Below are 21,839 nucleotides of genomic sequence, written 5' to 3'. Positions count from 1 at the left end.
AATATAAGGCGTTACAAAAAGTAGTGTCAACAAAGATATTTAGACAGGTCGTTCTCATAGTCTTATCGGCTTACAGTATCAGAAGTGCCGAAAATATGCCGATCACGTGTTTATTCCTCTGAGAAGCTTCTTGCGATTCGAAGCCTGAAAACGGAATTGGCGCCTTCTGGCGACCTCGGGATTGACAGACTGCGGCTATTTACTGGGACAGAAGTCATGTCTTTAGTCTAAACAACTGCATGAGGGAGGAGAGAGATGGACAGTGTATATCTGCTTTTGCAGTAGTGAAGAGGTTCCTGTAGTGAAGCGGAGTGTCTGCGATAGGCGAGCTCGCCGAGCTCGCGAGGCAGCAGGCAAGCGAGAGAAATTCGGGAGGTTGTTTTTTTTTGCCGGGGATCGGATCGGGGTCCAGGTAAGGCTATCGATAAGGTAGCAGTGGAAAGATCACGGAGGAGCTTAACGACGATTACTATTAAATAGACGGAATGAGAGTTGGAACAGATGGAATGTAGAAATAATAAATACCTTAGTCATGCCTTATATGTTAACTAACAAGGCCAAGGGTTCATCTTCCAGGTTTCTAAAGATATCGCTGCCTCACAAAGAAAGTCGCCGTACAAGTACTGTAACTAGCGTTAGTTATCAAGTATTCAAATAAATACCTTCACTTCACATAGGTATTAACCGTATTATACCAATGCTGACTGTCCCCATATCGAATCGAATCTGCTACTGTAGCAATGGAAAGCAAAAGTTCCGCTCCGCCCCATAGCTTGGCATCACAATCCCTGCAACGCTGACAGGCTGACAGTTCTAGTTCCCACGCTCTCCTAAGTCCTGACTGAAGACCACCGACTGGGTACAAACAAACTTGACTCGACCTCGAACAAGGTATTCTACTCTGGCAGGGCTTCATTTATCTCAATGCAGGCCTGACAACGCTCCATCTCCGTCTCGCTGTGTTCGACCTTCCTTCCTGCCTCTGGGCAGTACCCGCGTTTAACTCCTTACGTCACCTTACTATTGAATACTTTTAAAGTACTCGTACCTTATCCGCGTCACTCTTCGTCCGACAACCACGACCACAACTACTACAACCACCACAACCACCACAACCACCACTATGCGCCGCGGAACTATCATCTTCCTGGTGATAAACCTGATCATCATCGGCTTCCTACTAAACGCGTTTAGCACGCTGATCTCGCTACTCTTCCAGACTGGTGCCGCAGATGCCATCCACCGCGCTGAGATCCCCGCGCCGGGCTCAGATATGATTGAGAATAGGACACAGCTAATACCGAAGATTATACATCAGACGTATATCAATGAGTCGATTCCGCAGAGATGGAAGGCGGGCCAGCAGAGTTGTATTGATTTACATGAGGATTATGAATATATCGTAAGCTAGCCCTGTCTTATACCCGGATTTGTTTCTTCCATAGAGCAGTATCAAACGTCATGTCTGATTCTCCTCCCGTTTCTACCTCCCTGTTTCGACGTGCGTTTGATACAGGAGAAAAAAGAATAACTAGCTAATTCAAATACAGCTCTGGACCGACGCAAAATCCCGCGAATTTATAGCGACCGAATACCCCTGGGCGCTCGCCAACTTCGACAGCTACAACTTCCCTATCCAGCGCGCCGATGCTATCCGCTACTTTATCCTCGCCTACTACGGCGGCATCTACATTGACCTGGACGACGGCTGCAACCGCCGTCTTGACCCCCTCCTTAGCTATCCTGCCTGGGCACGCCGTACCCTCCCCACAGGAATCAGCAATGACGCTATGGGCTCCGTCCCTCAACATCCATTCTTCCTTCGAGTTATTGAGAGTCTGGCGGGCTACAATCGCAACTGGTTCATGCCGTACATCACTGTCATGTATAGTACCGGTCCGCTGTTCCTTTCTGTGCTCTGGGTAGAATACATGCGCGAGGCGCGGCCAGCTTTAGAGCATGTAAGGATCCTGATGCCGGATGAATATAAGGGCTTCTCGTGGTCGTTTTTCAACATCTCGAAGGGAAATAGCTGGCATGGGAAGGACGCACAGACGATTTTCTGGATGGGGAAGCACTGGCTGCTATTGACAGTTGCTGGCTTTGCGATTGCAGGCGTGGTTGGTGTGTTGCTTTGGTGGGCGTGGAATGTTTGGGTGGTGAGGGGTAAGAAGACAAGTGGCGGGAGGAAAGTACCTTTTTGGAGGAGGAATTTCGCGAAGGAGAGGTATGAGTTGCTTAATCGGATGGCTTGACCATCCGACTATGAGCGTGGTGATTAAGTCGATCAGTTCGAGTTAACGTCTTACTTCTGAGTTTGACCTCTTGACTGTGTGTTTGGATAGCTTGAAATTGGTAAGGAGGGAAGCTAGAGAGACAGTCCCTGCTAGTGCAGCATAGAGGATTGGTTGTTCTCTGGTACATGTTTATATATATCTGGGGACTGTAATTTTTGGCTCTCCACACTGCTTATGCAAGGAGTAGCAGGTACGGGACACTGTTCAGGTGATATTTTAGATGCAGATATACTTTATTAATAGTCCGAGTAAGGAATCAATTATCTTCTCCTTCTATGTTGTAACTTCCCTAGCATTTCGGCCCAGTTGACCCAATTGAGAGGCGACAGCGAGAAGGCGAGAAGCCTCATGATTTGTCAGCCTCAGCGTCCTTCGACGCTCAACCCCTGTATCCCTCTGGTTGCGTCCTGTATGCATCCTTGCACACGAACATCTCGTTCTCACCGAGTCGACGGTTCCTACGTTATTCCTTATTCCAGTGACTACCTTATTAACATTCCATTGGGAACCTTTGGAAGCGGAAGAACACGTGATCATCGACGAGCAAGCGGATTTGCCGAAAATATATACCTACCTAAGCTCAAACTCTGTTTGGGTTTCCGCGGGAGGAACTTTCCGCGGAACCCCGCGTCGACTCAGCGCGCGAGTTCCATGCTACTACTGTAACTGGACCGCGAACAATGTTATCGATTCCAGTGTTAAACCTTGCGGGTGCCGACCGCTCCATATGTTTCGTCACACGGTCTTGAGAGAAAGGTGGACTTTTAAATCAATTCGCAGTCCCGGTCATTCTCTATCTTCTCTGAGTTGTTCATCTACTTCAAAATCAAAATTCTATCATTCTTATATCAACATGGAGCAAAAAGAGTACATCTTCAAGCAAGTTGCCGGTGCAGGAGGCGTCGACGCGACGGTATGGTACAAAGCAGATACTTCAACCGCCGCGAAGCCCATTGGTAAGCATTTGGTAGGCAATTTTGCACTAGCTCGCAGCTGACCTTAGGTTAGTGTTCTATGTTCATGGGGGAAACTTCATCGTGGGACACAAGGACTTGCTCTCAAAGGACTATGCAGAAACGCTACTGAATCTAGGGTTCGGAGCTGTTGTCTCTCCAAATTATCGTCTCAGCCCAACTATCTCAGCATACGATGGTGCGGTGACAGATACCAAGGACGCTTACGACTGGACAGTAAACAAGCTGCCAGCCCAACTTGCTCAGGATACGGGTGTGAAACTGGATTCCGAAAGGATCGTGGCTTTTGGACATTCAGCAGGAGGGACTCTAGCCTTATTAACGGTCAGTGATCACCTGACGAAATACACAGCTTGACACTAACATTCCATAACAGGCCTCGAGCCCTAAGCCCCCCAAGGCCATCTTGGATATCTTTGGAATGAAGTATTTGACAGATGATTTTTACCACACCCCAAATCCAGCCCTCGCTAAGATTCCGGAATTTCCTCAAGAATTTCTGAACAAGATCCATGCGGAAAATCCCCCACCCAACGGTGCGCCGCCTCCAGTTGGTCCCAAGGGACCTGACTTCAGCAAATATCGAGCAGCCTGGTTGTTTGACAGTATGAAGCGCGGCACTTACATGAAGTCGGTCATACCAGACGGCAAGTATGATAGAGTGGATCCTGCGGCCACATTCTCCTCGTCGTTTCCTCCGACGTACTTCATCCACGGCGCTGCAGACACCGGTGTTCCCGCCAAGTTCTCGGAGAAAGCCCACGCGGAGCTGAAGGAGAAAGGGGTTGAGACGGAACTCGTGATAGTTGATGGTGCCCCTCACGGTTTTGATGTTGGTGCGAAGCCTGGCGATGAGAAATTCGCCATCATAGAGAAGGGTTTCAAGTTCTTGAAAGCCCACGTGTAGCTCACAGGAATAAAATCATTGTTATAGAAAAATGGCATTTGACTAAATCACCAAAGGTTTGGACTTTTGACACAAATCTTACAAGCATTCTCTGCAATTTACTTCTCGCTCACAGAGCCAACACCCTGCATGCTGTGTTTACTTCTCTGTCACGGTACTCTGCGGTAAAATATGTGATCCATTGCACACATGCAACTCTCTACCTACGCGTAGAATAACTTTCATTGATTTTACGACTCTTATCCGATATTTCTTATGTCCTGTTTACAAGCACAAGCCGAAAGATGAAAATTGAACGCTGCAGCAAAGTCACCGTCGTCATTTTTATAAGAATTACAGGGCTACTACAAACAATAATACTATTCTTATGATTTACAGTCATAGACCATTCTTCCCATTATGTCTTTTCCCCTATTCAGCAACGCGTATCCATAATCTCCACCGTTGGGATTGCGTACAATCGTGTGAGTGTGAAACCGAGCGGGTTCAGTGTTGGTGAGAAAGACCGCAGAGTGATGGTCGAACTCGACAACAATAACAGGACTCTGTATCCTGTAGTAGAACGGGTCGTCATTGGTGAATCCTCCAATCCAGCAGAAGTGAGTGTCTTGGATGTGTCGTTCAACCTGAGCGAGCTTGTTCTTCCGTGCCTGTGCGGGCAGGTAGATGATGAACTGCTCGACGATTTGCAGGAGTAGTTGGACGAGGCTTGGTTCGAGTCCGCCCACGGAAATCCCTTCGTACGGCACGATGCGATTATCCTGACACGCACCGCAAAGATGCCGCTGGTCTGCGGGGTTCCATCGATCCTCTGGGATTTCGGGCGGTTGTAACGTCTTGAATATTTGCGCCTTGGATTGGAGATCTTTCGAGAGTGATTTCATGAATCGCAAGCCTAGATCCTGCTCGGATTGGAGGATTTGAGTTCCTTGATGGGGGCCCCGGTCGATCACATTGGGTTCTGCACCGACGAAGGTTGGAGCGACGACGATCTGTGTCTTCCAGACGAACACGCTGAGACAGAGATGATGCCCGTAAAGCAGCCACCCAAATGGCTCGGTTGTTGAAGGGTTTCCAAAGGTGAGGAAATTGTAGGAATGCATATTGAGCACCCCGGGGGCATTCACCAGTTCGCCGAGGAACTCATTTGTCTTCATGGCCGACAACGCCTTTTGAAATCCTTCTGGCGAAAAGGTACTTTGGATCACCGAATGCACAGCTGTCCTCACTGTCTCGTCTACATTTTCAAGCCTGATTCCATTTCGAAATAGGTAGAGTTCGGGGTTCGCCCAAGCTCGCCTCTGTGGCGCATCGATGGGATACATGACAAGCTGTTTTTCCTCGTGACTTAGCAAGGCCAGAAACTGGTTCATTCATTGCATGGACAATCGATTGAACATCGACAGCGTCATCTTCTTGGGTATATAGACCTTGAATTGGGTTTCCTGGCTGTGAATCAGTATGTGCAAGCAAGTAAAGGAGAGACGAGCCCACCATCGGTAGTGATTCCTCGAAATGGCTTGGACAATAATTCATTCCAATTGTTCACAAGATGTTGGAGAACCGGGACTGTGTCAAATGCCTTTTCTGTGTGTGAAAAGATATTCTCTTTCTCTCGGCCTCTCAAAGATTCGGCAGCTGGCAGATATGCGCGAAAAGAAGAATTCTTTGGTGTATCCATTCTATCCAAAATTGTACCTCTGTCAGTGCAAGTCAGGCAATCAGATTTCTGGTCAACTACATCGACTGGAGGGCTTCACGTGTTCCTTGTTTACCTGCTCACCAATGGCTCGAGACATGGAATGTACAAAGTCCTTTGCTTCCACTTCGTCTCCTTCCTCGTTCCGTGGGTTTGAGCACCTTAGAGTTTCTAAATCGGCAGGGAAACATGCCCAATATCTCAGATGATGACGGACGGGCATGGGATTTTCCTCCAGCTAGATTGAAATGGTGTCGCATTACACCACACATAAGCGAATGTCTACAGGAGACTAGGCCACGCAATCAACCACGTGGATGAAAGGAAAAGCAAAGCCAAAAACAGACCCATAGAGAGGAGGTCTAGGCCCAATCCAAGATTCTTGTTCACTTCAGCTGCTATCCTAATCCGAGAGAAATGTTTAATGCCCAAAATGTATCCCGTGGGATGCGAGTTAGTGCTAAGATATTTCCCCGGATATCTGGGGCTATTTCCGTGGGTGCAAGGGATGGCCATGATTCCCTACTGTAGCTACAGTACTCGGAAAGTCTTGTCTTCGGGCTTCCGAAAACCCGGCCTGAAACTAATTGGAAACTCTTTTACCGGCGAGAAAAACAAAACAAATGATAATTCAATTGACGTAGCATATGCCAAGAGTCATAAAACGCACATCAAAACATCAAGTTCCCGAATCTTCCGAATCGTCTGTCTATCCATTGATCCAATACACACAACATGGGAGACTCTGATGAATTCAGCAAGAAATACACCCAGGCAAATGTAGCCAAAGGCGCAGCGAAATATGATGGGGCTCTATTCGGACAGTGGCAAACACAACTCCAGAAAGTCTTGCCAAATGCTACCTCTGGGCTAACCAGTGGCATCCTCGTAACAAATAAATCCAACCTCAGATTTTAAATCCTACACTCACTCTGTACTAGGTAGCAATGCTCTGTGCCCAAGGACGTGGCGATGCAGCCGGGGCGCTCTTCAGTGATTCTGTAGCATCTGATAAGGCTCATGTCTTGGAACTGTTCGCAGTTATTCGAGAGGCACTCACCTTAGCCATGGGCTTTGTTGGATTACCAAATGTCATGCCAGCTATATTTGGCTCGGTTGCCGAGCTGAAGAAAGCAAATATCACTGATGTACAAGTGAATCAGAGGTACGGAGTCTTCCCATTCTTGAGGTAGGTTGGAAAGACAAGTCCGCTAAAGTTGATCCGCTGTTGTAGGCCCACATTCAATAATGCTGATTATGAGCAATTCGGACGTGAGGTCCATCAAAAAATCTACCGGGGAGTGGGCAATCCTGAAGTTGCTGCTATGGTTGCCCAATACTTTCCAGACTTGTGTAAGCCATGAGCCAATTTCAACGAGTTCCAGAGAGATGTTGTACTGACTTAAAGAACCAACAGCGTACCTGGCTACAAGCGGTGTTTTTGGGTATGCTATTGGGGGTTGTGAAATCCTGCCCCTTCAAGAACGAGAACTCGTCGTGGTCAGTGCGATTATTGCTCTGGGAGCATCTCGACAGGCACGGAGTCATTGCAAGGCTGCAATCCAGCTTGGTAATGCACCAAAAGTTCTGGAGACTCTGGATGAGATTGCTCAGAACGTAGCAAGATGGAATGGAAGGCTCCTCCCAGACCGGTTAAACGTACCGCAGCTTGTGGTTGAGCTGAATGCCGAGTTGGCGAAACTCAATTCATGATGTTGAGGTAAATATCATACTGTAAATAAGAATACAAATGATGTTAGGGAACCTAAGTGCACACGAGAGTTTGCGTCTTATGAGAGTTTCATCTTACACTCTTCTCTGCGGATAATTAATGATAGAGATGCCGAGTAAGCCTTCACGGAAGTATCAATCTCAACATGGGGGATTAGACAGTAGATTAATCATTTACTTTTGGAAGATGAAATTTTTGGAGAAAATTGAATTAGATTACACATGCTGGTCAAATACAGCCGCTCCGATACATCCGGGGTAGTAAAGTTTCCCCCGCTAACGCTGTTAGGAGCCAGTGGCCAAAGGACTTAAGCACATACAATTCTCCTATTGGAGCACACAAAGAGAAGCATCTACCAACGATTATCTACTTGAACAACTCCTGCCAAAGTTGTAATATCAGACTTGTCCAGCACACCCTTAAGATATCGTTCGAAACTGTACAATGGCCATTCCTAGTCGAGAGGAAACACACACGCTGATTATTGGGGGAGGCCCCGTCGGTCTCACAGCCGCCCTCCTCCTCGCCAGCTATGGTATCAAATCTATAGTTGTCGAGCGACACCATGAGCGGCTTGGTCAACCCAAAGCACACGCCATCAATCCGCGGTCATTGGAAATTTTACGCCAAGCCAGCCTCGACACCGCGGCTTTGAGAAAGGTGGGAGTATCGAACGAGGATGGTGACATGGTCCGATTTGCCCCTAACATGACGGGATTGGAGTTTGGACACCTGCCCTACGAGCGACAGACAAACGAAACCAGAGCAATCACGCCCGAGCCACTCTTCAACATTGCTCAACCGCTTCTTGAAGAGTTTTTGCTTGCTGCGGTCAGCAAAAGCAAGTTTACCAAGCTCTGGAAGGGAGTTCAGTTTGAGGAGACCATCCAGAGCCAAAAAGACGGGCCTCAAGTGTCCCTACTATTGGATCGGAGCACTGGGAATACCTCTCAAATCGTCAGTAAGTACATATTTGTCTGCGATGGAGCAAAGTCACGCTCCAGGGCTAAGTTCGGCGTGCCATTCTCGCCACTTCCTGGACTTCCGGATTTCGAGATCCCTCACGTGTCGGTGCACATAAATGCGGACCTCAGAAAGTTCAAGTCTGGAACGCTCTGGTTCTTTTTTGGACCGAATAAGCAGAGAACGTTCATATGTTATGACCGGGCGAAGAGCTGGGTTTACGTTGAAAACATCGACCGAGAGAAAACACCAACCTCTACATTCACGGAGGAGTATTGTCGGCGTACGGTTGACGACGTGAGCACTCATCTCCCATATGAATCAATATTTGGCAAGCGCATTGACATGTCCAGCTAGGCTATCGGAGAGAAGGTTCCGTATGACATTCTTTCCATTACCCACTGGGGCACGAAGCCACAGGCGGCTGAGGTGTATCGTTCCGCGACCAATCCGGCAGCTTTTCTCATCGGAGACGCTGCACACGTGTTTCCGCCAACAGGTGGTCTAGGGGTCAACACCGGTGTGGCTGATGCACACAATCTCGTGTGGAAGATTCATGCTGTTGAGCAGAACTGGGCTCAGGATGCATTGCTCGATAGCTACGGTATCGAGAGGAGACCGGTGGCCGTGATGAATGCCCAGCAAAGCGCCTTGAATATGACTAAAATTAACGCCCTCATGAGTGTGACCTCCAACCTGGACCTGAAAGATGTCGAGTCGGTCATGGTGAATCCAGAATCAAGCGCGCTGATTCAGCAGGCGATAGAGGATAACTCGGAACACTTCGACTCGATTAATCTGCAGATTGGGTACGTCTACGGCGCGGAAACACCTACTGACCGTCCTTGCAACGAGTTCATTCCCAGCTCCAAGCCTGGAGGAAGGCTTCCCCACGGATGGGTTGTCCAAGATGGTCAACACCGCTCAACCTTGGATCTGATCAACGGAGATGGATTCGTAGTACTTGCGTCGAAGGACTTCCCAATCGACAAGGCAGATTCGGTGCACCCGACAGCGCCTGTCGCCGTATTTCGAGAGGGGGTTGATTTCGATGTTGACGACAGCAGTTGGTTGAAAATCATGGACTTCACTTCTGCTGAGCCGGGTGTACTGATTCGCCCCGATCAGCATATTGTCAGCCGAGTCTCCTCGCTTAGCGACGCGTACTCAAAATTGAGGGACTACCTGGAGTAGAGAACAAGGGATATGGTGTAATGACCTTAGACGTTAAATTATATAAATATTCATCTCGAGCGATTTTTGAATGAGAAACTATATAATCGGGCTGCATTGCATTTCGTTGAAGTGACTCTTCTTGTGACGCTTGCCTTATAAAAGGCCGGAATGACGCTGTAATAAAAGTCTCATATATCAAAGATATCAAGTGAAGGTAATCAAGATTCTCTTAGAATCTACAACTAAGATAAAAAGAAGGTAGAGGAGATACAGGGGTAATATACAAGAGTTATACCTTCCCAATTAGGAACATTAACCGAGCCATCCTAGCCAGCTGGTTGCCCCTGACTCGTCACACTTTCTGCTTCTTTCACGTCATCTTGCCCTTTACCAAAGATGGTCGAGTTTAGAACAATCGTTACTCGGATGTGAAGGACGCCAAATATTGGTATTAGATTAATCATGTATGTGTAAAATAGTGAGCTGTACCATTGGTTTTAAATTGGCTACTCAGCCCATGTGGTTTTGTGTCTCGTCCACGTGTTCGGCTATTAAGAGATTGTTTTGTTCCACAAAAAGCGTCACTAGTAAACACTTCCTACCGTTTGAGCACAAAATTTCTGATCATATATTTGTCATGTAACAAAAGGATCATACAACAAGAAGTAATCTAGAATGTTATTCAAGGTACTTTATCGCATTTCGTTGCTTCTCCCTATTTTTATTCTATGCATGTTCACGTTCAAGTCCATGAGTAAAATAACCTACTTCAACATCCAATTACTCTATAGCGGTTCCCAAGATCCTAAGTCTAGTGGGCAAGTGGCAACAAAACATGGCTCGGGTACTCCTGGCTACTATAAATGGTAGCCCGTCCCTTGTTTGGGTTTTTTTTGCCCGAAGCACGGCGATCTCAGGTAGCAGGATCTCATTGCCCTTCACCTCAAATCGCAGCGACTCTCCCGGGTTAAATGCGATTCCTCCCGGCCAGATCTGGATCTCCAGCTTAACGATCTGACCTGGCTGAAGCTTTTCTTCCCTGTCGAAGGCAAGGATAGTCTCAGCGGGGGTTGTGAGCTTGCGCGCCTCGGCGGTGAGCCCAGGTTCCTCGGGAAGTACAGCACGCCAGGATGCGCGCAGGGCGCCGTTGGGTCCGATGTACTTGTGTATGTTGGTGTTGGGGACGCTGGCTTCGGTGGTGCCGGGAGCGAGGTCCCTTATGGGGGATGTTGTTGTTGATGAGAGCTTTGCCGTCCTTGTCGAGCTTGCGGATGACGACGTACACGTCGAGATCGTCGCCCGCATCGGTGGAGACGTACAGGATAGCCTTCGAAAAGCCGATGAGCTCCGTGTACTTGTTAAAGGTAAGTGTGAAGTGGCTGCCGTCGTCCTGAACGTCGTTGGCGGCGAAGGTGATCGAGTTCGATTGAGCGCCCGGTGCCTGCTGAACCAGGGTTTGATTCTCTGTGTTCAGATATAACTTCTCATACTGGACACGTCTTGGTGGGTAATCGGTTTCAGGTCGGTGCCGGATTGGAGGTGCATTATAACGGAGCAGGGACAATCTCACGCGGGGAGTGGCCTCCCAGCCGTTGTCTTTTCCATTTAGGTAGCGGTCAAAGAATCTCTGGAGATCGTCTGATCCTTCGGATGAATACAAGTCGTGCCATTCTTGAGTGGGGTGGATTTGAAGCCTGTATAGTGAGTCAGCTGTGGTTCGTATCGTTGGTCTGGTGCGCATTTTACCATTTCTCCTTTGAGTTCGAGTAGTTGAAAGCCTTGATAGAGCCTTCGGCGTGCAAGGTAGTCGAGTAGGACCCAGTGATATACATGGGTAGATCGAGCTGATCATATTTCGTCACCTTGTCCTCCCAGTACGGATTCCAAAATTTGTGTTCTGTCAACTCTGTCAAAATGTCTTCACGCTTATTCAAGCCTACATCAAAACCTTGTTAGCCTTGTGTTTACATTCGCTACGCGATCGATGACTGACCGCCAAAGTTTCCCAACAAAAATGTCAAAAAAGGAATGTTGCCAATGCCACCACGAGAAAGAATATGTCGACGGAAATCAGAAGCTCCTTCTCATGGTGCAATTGCTTTGAGATGGGGAGGCTTCTGAGCCGCGGTGAACCTGTCACTTTCATCAATCTCTGACAAATCTTCTGGAGATTAATGAACATACCATTGGATTACAGCTAGCCATGAGTTGCCCGCCATGCCAACACTTCCATTGGACCAGCTTTGCTGTGCAATCCACTCAACTGCATCGGCGCTATCCTCACCTTCCTGGGAGTCTGATCAGTCACGTGGACCGGAATTAGTGGAGGTCTAAGTACGTACCTGCTTCCCATGAACAAAAAGATCTCCCTCAGAGCTATAGCTGCCACGAACATCGATATTAACAATAGCGTATCCCCGCTGGCACCACTCTGCCGGGTCCAATCCCTCGAATGACTCAAGTCCACTGAGACTATTTCTGGGAATACCCACTTCCAGGTTGACAGTATTGGCAAAGCCTGAATGCGAATATTAGCGAGGTCGTGAAAAAAATCACTCGTGATTAAGCATGCCTTTGTCCGTCTTACCAAATGGACCCCATGAGATTATGGCTGGAACTGTGGTTCCCTCGAGATCTTTTGGTCGGAAGACATCGGCGTATATCTTGACGCCGTCCCTCAAGGTGATGGCGCTGTCTCGATGCCAGACAGTGTCGACAGGGAGGGGGCGGTAGCCTGGCTCTCTCTCCCATCCCTTAGGCAGCGTGACTGTTGCCGGGTCGAACTTTTGCCAAATTCGCTGCCATTCCCGACGAGTGTCGGTGAAGGCAATCGGGACGCCAGCAATGGTATGCGACATTGTGGCTCAAAGAGTGAGGGATGCTTGGCGGGGGTGTGTATTTCGAATGTTTCGTTTCAGTACGTTTCGGTTTGTTTGTTTTGCAAGCTGTTAAGTCGAGATCATATGTGTGTGTATACAGTAGGGAGATAGTTTGTGGCGCTGCAGAAAGGTCCAAAACTGGCGAATCACTCTCACAGAAACCGAGGGCAGTTATGTATGTGTGGGAATTCTTTTTATTAAGCCCAGACGGAGGCTCCGCCTGCGAGCAAATGATGTTTGTATACAAAACCCCATACTTCCCCGGATTTACAGGACAACCAAATGTACTTTGATTTGATAATGTTCTTGGTGCTGTCTCAGGTCTGGCCAGCCATTTCCGATTGGACACTGGTTCCACGGAACGGATGCTCGAAGGGCGAGATCCGAATCGTCAGCTTCCTATCCCCGCAAATGCCGAGCACGCACTTCCCCAGGGGCAGTAAGCGCTGAAGCGGGGTACGAAAGTTACCTATCCTGCGGGGGCACAAGGGCGTATTTCAGCGTTCCTCGCTTAATTACAGGGCATTTCTTCAGGCATTTACGCCCTGGGAAAAGGGATGTTTATTTGGCAGTGGAGGGGATACCCAGCTCGCTTGGCAGGCAGATTGAAGCGAACGAATCAATTTTGGACACTACCTGTTAGCAACTGCTTTAGTAACTCCCGTATTCAATGCCGTGTTTGCAGTATTACTGGGTAAACTCCGTCTCTGTCCACACCGCAACACATAGTTCTATGCTACTGGAGAGTAGATACAAGTTTAGTTTGGCTGCTGCTCGCCATCGTGGCCCTAGAAGCAACATTACATATCTGTTAGCATTTTACTCTCTTTTCCAGGGCATGGATCCTCTCGCCCCAGCACATGGCCAGTCGGCTGCTACGACGACCAAAAGGAAGCGCGTGGGAAGGGCATGTACAGCATGCCGCCGCAAACGAGTAAGTCGCCACTGTTGTCAGTACCACGGAACTCATTCGGGTGTTCTGCCAGCTCCGCTGTAGTACCACGACACAGTTTCCATGCAATAACTGCCAATTGTATGGGACCGAGTGCGTCTACTCGACCACCGACGGCAGGTCGAGGAATGCAAACGGAGCAGCTGCCCATCCAAGCCAGCCCTCCTCTGCTCCCTCTCAGCCTCCGGTGCTGCTCTCGCCCCCAAGATCCGTGCTCGCGCTATCAGCCTCTTTGCCCTCAGCAGAGCCTCATGCCGATTTAGCTGTGGATATTTCAGGTTAATGCTTGTCTTCGTCCCCGGCATCATAGTTCAGAAGGCTGACAGCGGGCAGACAATGTGAGTCCTGTAAACATCAATACTGGAGTTGTGTACAGTTCAGAAAGCGCCGCCGAGAATGCCGTAGATAATGATCTTATGCAATTTTGGAATCCGTCTCTGGATCTATCGGGCAACATTTTCTTCGAGGGATTATCACCCCTACCTTTTACCGCGCCAGATTATACTGTGCCTCCTTTGATGCCGCCTGGTGTGAGTCCGGCACAGTCAGGTACTTCACCTGCATCGCTACGTGGGAGTCGTGAGGCGGGTGGTAAGGTGTGGGGTGTTGATTCGCTAGCTCGGAGAGATCCCCAAGAAACGCCTACTGCAAAGATCCTCCCAGGTCTCTTCATCCGCAAAGATACATTGGACAGCAACTTTATTGGTACGTTCCAACACGGAGCAATTGTTTCTTGTATTAGCAGCTCTGCTGATCCCATCAAGGTCTCAATTCGATAGGAGCAACTATCGCATTTTGCATCCGTGAAGCTCTGCAGAGTAGCCGCGGTCTCCTGGGCGCTGCTGGGCTGGATTTCTTGATACAATCAAGTATACATATTGACGAGTCGGGCTACTCTCGCAGCAGCAATGGACAGGTACCAAGTATTCCTGACAAGGAATCTACTCAGCCAGCTATTGATTGTATGTTCCGCTTAGGCCAGATGAACAGTTTCCCAGCTAACAAACCCTAGCATATTTTGAGAACGTGCACCCCATCTATCCTATCGTTGACGAAGCCGCTTTTCGAGCATTCTGGGATCAGCTGCACCAGTCATGTGACCAGGAATTCGATTACATCCAGCACTCGCGGTTGTATTTGATACTTGCCATCGGTGAGATCAGCAGAAATGTTTCAGACCGAGATGCGCAGGAAGCAGAACAAATCTCACGCAATCATTACCAGCAATGTTGGTTTTGGTTGCAAGAATGCATTGCTACTCCCACTGTCAATACCGTGCAGATTCTACTTCTCCATGTATGTAAAGATGTGCCCCATGAAGCTAATTGCGCTGACACGTTGAGACCATCTTCTATATGCATTGCAGCAAAGGTGGCTACGCATGGGTGCTTTGTGGCCTCGCAATTCGTATTGCGCAGTCCATTGGACTGCATCGTCGAAGTCCCGAGGACTTCGATCTGAGTAAAATCGATGTACATTTGCGATCTCAGCTCTGGTGGGTGGCATATAGATTGGACGGGCAAGTTTCCCCACGAAATTGCCTGAGGCGCGATAAATAACCTGCGTATAGATTCTTAAGTATGAATCAAGGTAGGCCGCCATGCGTGACTGGATCATGCTCCGACACCCAGCTGCTCCCGCTTGCTGCTGGATCAGAACAATCGCCATCAAGCGACGAAATCACCGCATCACACTTCTACATGTGGAGCTCAACTCTTGGACAGATCCAGCATCGATTCTGTCGTGTCGTCAGCCAGGCCGGTTCGACGTGTGCGATGCTCAGTGAACTGAGCGCCATCGATGCATCACTAGTTTCCTGGTGCAGCGAGCTCCCTATAGAGTGTCGACCGGGAGAAGATATCATAATACATAACTCTATCAAGCATCTCGCGACATCTCTTCATCTGGAATATTTCAACATGTTACGAGCAACGCACTGGGCATCTTTCACATGTGCCCATGCCAGCAAGGATCAGTCAGCTTCGCGGTCGAGCCCACGCATCATGGCCAGTGAGACTATCTGTATCTCAGCTGCACGGTCATTTGTCAAAACATTAAATGAGTATGTTTCTTTGTCACTAAGTTTTCTAGCGCAGTGCTGATCGAAGTAGTACTATGGCAGATGACAGTCGCTGCGCCCGAAGGACACCACTTTGGTAAGTCAAGTCAGCTGGAAAGTAATCTCGAACAATTTCAACTGAAGGATCGTGTAGCCTGCAGACGGATTATTTCCTAGCTGCGCTGTCAGTCCTCTACCGCAACGTCTTCAAAGCACCCAAGCAGATCTCTGCCAAGGCAGACGTGGAGTACATTCGCGCGGGAATATTACATCTTGAGAGGTCGACGCATTCTTTCAGCTTGTCACAGCTGACGCGGGGCCTTTTCCAGGCGATGCTCACTTCAGCCGAAAGCCTGGTCGCGTGAATTCATTTTACAAGTGCTCGGGCGTTCAAAGCGATGTAGATACCTGACTGGCCAAACCTAAATATTCCGGAGAGAGAAGTGTAAATAGTCGTGTAAATAGGGTAGGTGCTAATCGGTTTTCATGGTGGCCCTGCCACAATATTATATTGCCTACCTAGGTACTGTAGGTAGGGTCTTGGCCCTTTTTCCTGTTGGTAGGACAGTGTTTACGCAAGATGTGGCTGAGATTTGCCATCGTAGCCTGTCATAAGTCTTTCCCTTTTTTTTCTTTCTCCAAGCACTCCAAGCCGTTCTTCTACAAATCATAGAAATAACCTTATCCATGCGCACGGAGGCACGATAACTGGAAAGCGAGGGAGGCGCGGGCGCAACGCGGGCGCGCTATGCACCTGCACCTGCAAGGAACACTTTGCCCCACTACCGAAGGTACAGGGTACCTAAGGTACTTCCGTACCTTACCCTAGGAGTCCTAGGCTAGGGCGCCCTGACGCCCCCGTCGCCTCCACAAGAAACGCGTGCAATGGCGTGCTCTGACGTCTTCGAGCCGCCGCCGGCAGAAAGCGAATAAAATTTCCCCAGAGGCCGCCCAGAGGGCATCTTCCATTTGGTTGAATTTGTACGAAAGATTCTGTTCCGCATCCTGCACTTCTTTCCTTTTGTACAACTTATTCTCAATTGCATTCTCAATTGCACTCTCGACTCTCGACTCTCGATATCCTCCTCTCTCCATTCAAGCTTCGTAACTAACTATGGCCAACTCACCCCACGGCGGAGAGCTGAAGTACGCTTCCCCTACTTACTAATAGACATTTGTCTGTTACTGCCTCGCGGGTGCTGACATGCCGATAGAGATCTTCTTGCAAGAGATTTGCCCAGACACAACGAGCTCGCAGCAGAGGCCGAGACCTTGCCTGCTATTGTTCTTAGTGAGAGACAACTTTGCGATCTGGAATTGATCCTCAGCGGTGGTTTCTCTCCCCTCGAAGGTACATTCATTCTCTGGCGTAGTGGGGTAAAAATACACCACCAGAGCCACGCAACTCCTCCTCCAAGAACAAATCACCAGGAAATAGTCACTGACAATTATTTTTTGCAGGATTTTTGAATGAGAAGGACTACAATGGGTACGACTTCTAGGATTAGATTGCTTGGATATTTTCATAACTGACACTTCTCAGCGTTGTGGAGAACAACCGCCTAGCTGATGGCAACCTCTTCTCCATGCCAATTACCTTAGACGTTGGAAAGGAACAAATCGAGGAGTTGGGAATCAAGGCCGGGGCGAGACTTACACTTCGTGACTTCCGTGATGATCGCAACCTTGCTATCATCACTGTTGACGATGTCTACCGACCTGATAAGTAAGCACTGCGAATATTGCTGTAGCAGGAAATTAGCTAATAATTTGATAGGGACAAGGAGGCTAAGTTAGTATTTGGAGGAGATGCGGAGCACCCAGCTGTAAAATATCTTCATAACACTGCTCGGGAATTTTATGTTGGTGGAAAGATTGATGCTATTCGCCGCCTTGAGCATTACGATTACGTTGCCCTTAGATGTAAGAATCGCCTCAAATCTGCCGCAGAGAAACCACTAAAAAGCTGCAATAGATACCCCCGCAGAGCTCCGACTTCACTTTGACAAGCTTGGTTGGTCAAAGGTTGTCGCTTTCCAGACCCGAAACCCTATGCATAGAGCCCACAGAGAGTTGACTGTTCGAGCTGCCCGCTCCCGCCAAGCCAACGTCCTCATCCACCCTGTCGTTGGTCTCACAAAGCCTGGAGATATCGACCATTTCACCCGTGTCCGTGTTTACCAAGCTCTCCTCCCAAGATACCCCAACGGTATGGCTGTCCTTGGTCTCCTCCCCCTTGCTATGCGCATGGGCGGGCCTCGCGAGGCCATCTGGCACGCTATTATCCGCAAGAATTTCGGAGCAACCCACTTCATTGTTGGTCGTGATCACGCCGGGCCCGGGAAGAACAGCAAGGGCGAGGAATTCTACGGCCCATACGATGCTCAATACGCCGTTGAGAAGTACAAGGATGAGCTCGGCATCGAAGTCGTTCCCTTCCAGATGATGACCTACCTCCCAGACAGCGACGAGTACCGCCCCAAGGACGAAGTCCCAGCCGGAATTCGAACCCTCGATATCTCTGGCACTGAGCTCCGCAACCGGCTCCGCACCGGTCGCGAGATCCCAGAATGGTTCTCCTACCCCGAAGTCGTGCGCGTGCTCCGCGAATCCCACCCCCCTCGCTCCGAGCAAGGTTTCACCGTCTTCCTAACAGGCTACCAAAACAGCGGCAAGGACGCCATCGCACGCGCTCTCCACGTAACTCTCAACCAACAAGGCGGCCGTTCCGTCTCTCTCCTCCTCGGCGAGACCGTCCGCGCCGAGCTATCCTCCGAGCTAGGATTCAGCCGCGCAGATAGAACTCGCAACATCGGCCGGATCGCTTTCGTCGCCTCGGAGCTCACCCGTTCTCGCGCGGCTGTCATCGCGGCTCCGATCGCGCCGTACGAGGACGCCCGCCAGCACGCCCGCGAGATCGTCGAGAAGTATGGGGATTTCTACCTCATCCATGTTGCTACGTCGCTTGAGCACGCGGAGAAGACGGATAAGCGCGGGATCTACGCCAAGGCGCGCAGTGGGGAGATCAAGGGCTTCACGGGGGTGGATGATCCGTATGAGACTCCGAAGAAGGCCGATTTGACCGTCGATCTGGAGAAGACGAGTGTGCGCAGTGCGGTTCACCAGATTGTTTTGCTTTTGGAGAGCCAAGGGTTGTTGGATCGTCTGTAGATCACTGATGCTCGTCTGAGTTTGTTTGTTTGTTTGACTGGCTGGCTGCCTGACAAATGAGCATTTTGCCTCGGAACTGAATAGATTGGGAAGGGACTCGTTACAAGGCGTTTTTGATGAAAAAGTCTATATGAATGTTTTTTGCATGACTAGATATAGGTGGTGTGGCAGGGCCACTTGATTTTGGTGCTTACCTTAGGTAGCGTAGTGAAGGGAAGTCAGGTTAGTAGTGCAGCCAGGTGGTAGTACCTAGAGATTCTAAATTGTTATTCCTTTGAATACATACTATTGACAACACTAAAAGATTCGATCTAATCTATTATCTTCTCTACCCCTTATTTAACATATCCTGTACTTCAGATATGTGATATCCCGAGATTTGCTTAATCCGCTTCCTTGTATCAAAGTACTCCTTATACCTTAAATTGCCACCTCTCTTGTTGTGGGGGTGTTCGGGTCGTAGCGCGCCACACTATAGAAGTCTTTTTCCATAGAGATCTTTTCCATGAATGTCTTTTCTACTTCACATTGTAGCTGCTAAATGAACTCACGTCGGTGCCGTCACATCATTCCTCTATCACCCTTCTCAGAATCCTAATCTTCGGCTCCATCCTCGGCCCGACCCAATAGCCACCTGTCACAACCCTCACCGCATCCCTCACAAGTCTAAACGTACCAAGTCTCCCCATCTCCTCCAACATCAATCTCGTTTTCAAATCGCCCATCTCCCGCTTCTTCCTCTCCCTCTCCTCATCCCACGCCACTTTCTCGGTTCCGCCTCCTTCCAAGATCTCGAATTCTTCTCGGACGTCCTCGCTGCTAGGTGGTGCCTCTCCCTTGTCTTCTCCTTCTCCTTCTCCTTCTCCTTCTCCATTCGCTGCTGCTGCTGCTGAATGTTTGGCGGTGATATTGTTGGCCGCGTAGATCTTCTCCAGGCTCTCTCCAAACGAACTGCCGTCTCCGGGTCTCAGCACCTCGATCCCGGCGTATGCGAACACCGTGCGCACGACCTCCCACTTGCCTATAGCTTTGCCGGGGTCTTCCATGAGCGCGTAGTCGAAGGTCGCCCAGAAGGCCGGGTCGAGAAGTTTGGGGGAGTCTTCGGTTTTGTCGTACGTGAGGTGCAGGGTGGGTGATAGATGGAGTGTTTGCTGGAAGAGCGTTATCCCTGTCATGCAGGAGAGAACGTCCATGTGGATGTTGAGTGTGGTGGTGTTAGTTGAGGAAGACGGATGCTGCCGATTGATAATGGAGTGCAGCTGGGTGAGGGCGTCGCCGCCAGGATAGTTGAGAGAGGAGATGAGGAGCATGGCGGTTGATGCTAGGAAGCTGGCTACGATTGAACAGAGTAGAAGGAGAGAGCCGAAGCTGTAAATGAGGGATTTCGAGCGCCGTGTCCAGATGTAAGACGCTGGTAGCGATGCCGCCGCTGTGAGCGGGGGAACAGTGTAGATAATGAAGCGAGACTCCTTGTGTGGCTGAAGACTGTACATGGTGATGAACAGGAGTGATGGAATCACCAGATTTCGTGCTGGGTATCGTGTCGACGGCAGAACAAAAGCGAACGGAACCAGGAGGAGAATGAGTGGGTTGAGTAACAAGCGAGGAAGTGAATTCGTGAAGTAAAAGGTCAAAGGAGATGTTCCCCAGTCTGCAGACTTACCCTGGATAGCGTTATAATAGAATCCAGCCAGTTCTGGCCAGATCAGCTTCTGCCAAAAAAGCGAGTCGATCGGGACGGATACGCTTAGAGCGAATATGGCACTCCATATTCCTGCTGGGATCACGCTTCGTACTGAGATCTGTGATTGCAAGAGCAAAACCAGCAGTTGCGAGAAGAGTAATAATGCAACTTCTGATCGAAATATAACACCAGCTATCACAAACAAGAATATGCCTAGGCTGTAATTCCACTGTCCACTCGAAGCATTTCTCCCTGGCACAGGTAGAAACATACTGAACGCCGTCGTAGCTATACGTCTCAGCACCCCGACAGCTCAAGACTTACACAGTAAAAGTAGAGACAAGACTTACTGAGTGCAAAAGCAAACATATTCGGCAACGTCCTCGATGCATAGAACATGACATGGAATTGGCTCGCCTGCAGCAGTATGTACCACCTTCCAACATCACTTCCGAACGCCTTTTTCAGTCCCCAAGCATAATTGTATAAACTAAAGGCATTAAAAAGCCCCAGCAAGCATCTCACAATAAGCTGCGCATATTGCTCCCCAAAGACCCGTATTGGGACTTGCGCACTTCCAGCAAGTGCGAGAGCTCCGACAAAGGTTCGGGGAACAGCACCCGAGAATGTAATGTGGTCAAAGGATTGGAGGAGATTCTTGTTACTGTACGGAAAGCCATACTTCATTATGTCGTGCGTAGCCTGGATGTTGAATGACTCTTCGACTTTGGTGTAGGGTGCTACAACGAGATGGAGGAGGATGACGGTAGGGAGTATAGGAAAGAGAATCACATCTGTAAATACACATTAGAAACGGCGAACAGATAATCTTTGGACAAGTAGCTACTTCCCTATAGCCCTCATGGTCGCGTTCTTGACAACGTGCCCAGCTCCGAAGCTCTACTTAGGTAAGTCGAACCTGGAGCTCCTTGAAGCTCCACGTGGAAGAAGTCAAGCTTGCGGCGGAAGGCACATTCGCAGCACCTCCTAAAAGACAAATCAAATCAAATAAATGTCGAATCGAGATATCCAAGTCATGTAGACGAGATCGCATAATCTTCTTCTTGGTGAACAAAAGTACATCTGAAGCTCAATCCAAAGCCTCGTCTCCACTAAATACCTTACCTAGCCTCGTCAGGGCGCCCACGTGACCGCGAACAACGGGATCTCCCTTATCTCGCATGCATGATCGCTAGCCAGAGATCAGCCGATAGGGCAGCGGGAGGGACTGTTGACATTTTGCGCTCAGATCCGAGCTTCTGATGATTTTCTGTTCAACCTCATGATGGCAGCGCCGTAGCAATGGGCTGGATACCTTACTTGTCGCTATAGCCAGATCCGCCTGA

At 49.2% G+C, this 21,839-nt stretch overlaps 10 protein-coding genes across 11 annotated transcripts; 6 read left to right on the top strand and 4 right to left on the bottom strand.

The window, feature by feature from the left end:
• Positions 1-1,123: 1,123 nt before the first annotated feature.
• Positions 1,124-2,255, top strand: ONS95_012731 (uncharacterized protein; the record flags this gene model as incomplete). Its single annotated transcript, XM_058506378.1, has 2 exons — positions 1,124-1,402; positions 1,551-2,255. 2 exons carry the CDS (start codon positions 1,124-1,126, stop codon positions 2,253-2,255), a joined length of 984 nt encoding a protein of 327 aa, XP_058358905.1.
• An 895-nt stretch (positions 2,256-3,150) lies between these two features.
• Positions 3,151-4,178, top strand: ONS95_012730 (uncharacterized protein; the record flags this gene model as incomplete). Its single annotated transcript, XM_058506377.1, has 3 exons — positions 3,151-3,253; positions 3,306-3,595; positions 3,648-4,178. 3 exons carry the CDS (start codon positions 3,151-3,153, stop codon positions 4,176-4,178), a joined length of 924 nt encoding a protein of 307 aa, XP_058358904.1.
• A 299-nt stretch (positions 4,179-4,477) lies between these two features.
• ONS95_012729 (uncharacterized protein) lies at positions 4,478-6,116 on the bottom strand. Its single transcript, XM_058506376.1, has 3 exons — positions 5,939-6,116; positions 5,673-5,878; positions 4,478-5,623 (listed from the first exon to the last, which is right to left on the bottom strand). Exon 3 carries the CDS (start codon positions 5,549-5,551, stop codon positions 4,544-4,546), a length of 1,008 nt encoding a protein of 335 aa, XP_058358903.1. The 5' UTR covers positions 5,552-5,623; positions 5,673-5,878; positions 5,939-6,116; the 3' UTR covers positions 4,478-4,543.
• A 189-nt stretch (positions 6,117-6,305) lies between these two features.
• Positions 6,306-7,812, top strand: ONS95_012728 (uncharacterized protein). The gene is made up of 4 exons (XM_058506375.1): positions 6,306-6,765; positions 6,819-7,042; positions 7,112-7,230; positions 7,295-7,812. Exons 1-4 carry the CDS (start codon positions 6,613-6,615, stop codon positions 7,588-7,590), a joined length of 792 nt encoding a protein of 263 aa, XP_058358902.1. The 5' UTR covers positions 6,306-6,612; the 3' UTR covers positions 7,591-7,812.
• A 112-nt stretch (positions 7,813-7,924) lies between these two features.
• On the top strand, positions 7,925-9,826 carry ONS95_012727 (uncharacterized protein). The gene is made up of 2 exons (XM_058506374.1): positions 7,925-8,869; positions 8,930-9,826. Exons 1-2 carry the CDS (start codon positions 8,054-8,056, stop codon positions 9,764-9,766), a joined length of 1,653 nt encoding a protein of 550 aa, XP_058358901.1. The 5' UTR covers positions 7,925-8,053; the 3' UTR covers positions 9,767-9,826.
• Positions 9,827-10,808: 982 nt separating this feature from the next.
• Positions 10,809-11,580, bottom strand: ONS95_012726 (uncharacterized protein; the record flags this gene model as incomplete). The annotated part of the gene is made up of 2 exons (XM_058506373.1): positions 10,809-11,442; positions 11,495-11,580. 2 exons carry the CDS (start codon positions 11,578-11,580, stop codon positions 10,809-10,811), a joined length of 720 nt encoding a protein of 239 aa, XP_058358900.1.
• Positions 11,581-11,832: 252 nt separating this feature from the next.
• ONS95_012725 (uncharacterized protein) lies at positions 11,833-12,606 on the bottom strand (the record flags this gene model as incomplete). The annotated part of the gene is made up of 4 exons (XM_058506372.1): positions 11,833-11,881; positions 11,933-12,036; positions 12,091-12,266; positions 12,321-12,606. The coding sequence occupies 4 exons, from the start codon at positions 12,604-12,606 to the stop codon at positions 11,833-11,835; spliced, it is 615 nt and encodes a 204-aa protein (XP_058358899.1).
• A 701-nt stretch (positions 12,607-13,307) lies between these two features.
• On the top strand, positions 13,308-16,245 carry ONS95_012724 (uncharacterized protein). 2 transcript variants are annotated; one of them, XM_058506370.1, is made up of 9 exons: positions 13,308-13,561; positions 13,614-13,857; positions 13,913-14,284; positions 14,344-14,541; positions 14,592-14,875; positions 14,923-15,098; positions 15,150-15,641; positions 15,691-15,735; positions 15,793-16,245. In XM_058506370.1, the coding sequence occupies exons 1-9, from the start codon at positions 13,361-13,363 to the stop codon at positions 16,001-16,003; spliced, it is 2,223 nt and encodes a 740-aa protein (XP_058358897.1). In that variant the 5' UTR covers positions 13,308-13,360; the 3' UTR covers positions 16,004-16,245. The 2 variants fall into 2 exon arrangements, with proteins under 2 accessions (XP_058358897.1, XP_058358898.1); XM_058506371.1 differs by having other exon boundaries at positions 15,691-16,245.
• Positions 16,246-16,418: 173 nt separating this feature from the next.
• MET3 (Sulfate adenylyltransferase) lies at positions 16,419-19,068 on the top strand. Its single transcript, XM_058506369.1, has 6 exons — positions 16,419-16,784; positions 16,853-16,989; positions 17,100-17,127; positions 17,182-17,364; positions 17,416-17,561; positions 17,614-19,068. The coding sequence occupies exons 1-6, from the start codon at positions 16,753-16,755 to the stop codon at positions 18,807-18,809; spliced, it is 1,722 nt and encodes a 573-aa protein (XP_058358896.1). The 5' UTR covers positions 16,419-16,752; the 3' UTR covers positions 18,810-19,068.
• ALG12 (dolichyl-P-Man:Man(7)GlcNAc(2)-PP-dolichol alpha-1,6-mannosyltransferase) lies at positions 19,069-21,570 on the bottom strand. The gene is made up of 2 exons (XM_058506368.1): positions 20,844-21,570; positions 19,069-20,781 (listed from the first exon to the last, which is right to left on the bottom strand). The coding sequence occupies exons 1-2, from the start codon at positions 21,178-21,180 to the stop codon at positions 19,376-19,378; spliced, it is 1,743 nt and encodes a 580-aa protein (XP_058358895.1). The 5' UTR covers positions 21,181-21,570; the 3' UTR covers positions 19,069-19,375.
• Positions 21,571-21,839: the final 269 nt, after the last annotated feature.

This window comes from Cadophora gregata (genome assembly GCF_030347475.1).
Source record: "Cadophora gregata isolate MNR1 chromosome Unknown scaffold_6, whole genome shotgun sequence".
Classification (NCBI taxonomy): Eukaryota; Fungi; Ascomycota; class Leotiomycetes; order Helotiales; family Ploettnerulaceae; genus Cadophora; species Cadophora gregata.
This window is presented reverse-complemented; position numbering and strand designations above follow the sequence as displayed.

Excerpts from the sequence above, each read along its gene's own strand:
- ONS95_012729 (XM_058506376.1), bottom strand. The coding sequence starts at position 5,551 with ATGAACCAGTTTCTGGCCTTGCTAAGTCACGAGGAAAAACAGCTTGTC.
- ONS95_012728 (XM_058506375.1), top strand. The coding sequence starts at position 6,613 with ATGGGAGACTCTGATGAATTCAGCAAGAAATACACCCAGGCAAATGTA. Across the intron at positions 6,766-6,818 it reads GGCTAACCAGTGGCATCCTC|GTAGCAATGCTCTGTGCCCA; the intron begins GTAACAAATAAA and ends ACTCTGTACTAG. Across the intron at positions 7,043-7,111 it reads GATGTACAAGTGAATCAGAG|GCCCACATTCAATAATGCTG; the intron begins GTACGGAGTCTT and ends CCGCTGTTGTAG.
- ONS95_012727 (XM_058506374.1), top strand. The coding sequence starts at position 8,054 with ATGGCCATTCCTAGTCGAGAGGAAACACACACGCTGATTATTGGGGGA. Across the intron at positions 8,870-8,929 it reads GTCGGCGTACGGTTGACGAC|GCTATCGGAGAGAAGGTTCC; the intron begins GTGAGCACTCAT and ends ATGTCCAGCTAG.
- ONS95_012724 (XM_058506370.1), top strand. The coding sequence starts at position 13,361 with ATGCTACTGGAGAGTAGATACAAGTTTAGTTTGGCTGCTGCTCGCCAT. Across the intron at positions 14,285-14,343 it reads ATTGGACAGCAACTTTATTG|GTCTCAATTCGATAGGAGCA; the intron begins GTACGTTCCAAC and ends GATCCCATCAAG. Across the intron at positions 14,542-14,591 it reads TACTCAGCCAGCTATTGATT|CATATTTTGAGAACGTGCAC; the intron begins GTATGTTCCGCT and ends AACAAACCCTAG.
- MET3 (XM_058506369.1), top strand. The coding sequence starts at position 16,753 with ATGGCCAACTCACCCCACGGCGGAGAGCTGAA. Across the intron at positions 16,785-16,852 it reads CCCCACGGCGGAGAGCTGAA|AGATCTTCTTGCAAGAGATT; the intron begins GTACGCTTCCCC and ends ACATGCCGATAG. Across the intron at positions 16,990-17,099 it reads TGGTTTCTCTCCCCTCGAAG|GATTTTTGAATGAGAAGGAC; the intron begins GTACATTCATTC and ends TATTTTTTGCAG.
- ALG12 (XM_058506368.1), bottom strand. The coding sequence starts at position 21,180 with ATGAAGTATGGCTTTCCGTACAGTAACAAGAATCTCCTCCAATCCTTT. Across the intron at positions 20,782-20,843 it reads TATGTTTGCTTTTGCACTCA|CTACGACGGCGTTCAGTATG; the intron begins GTAAGTCTTGTC and ends TGAGACGTATAG.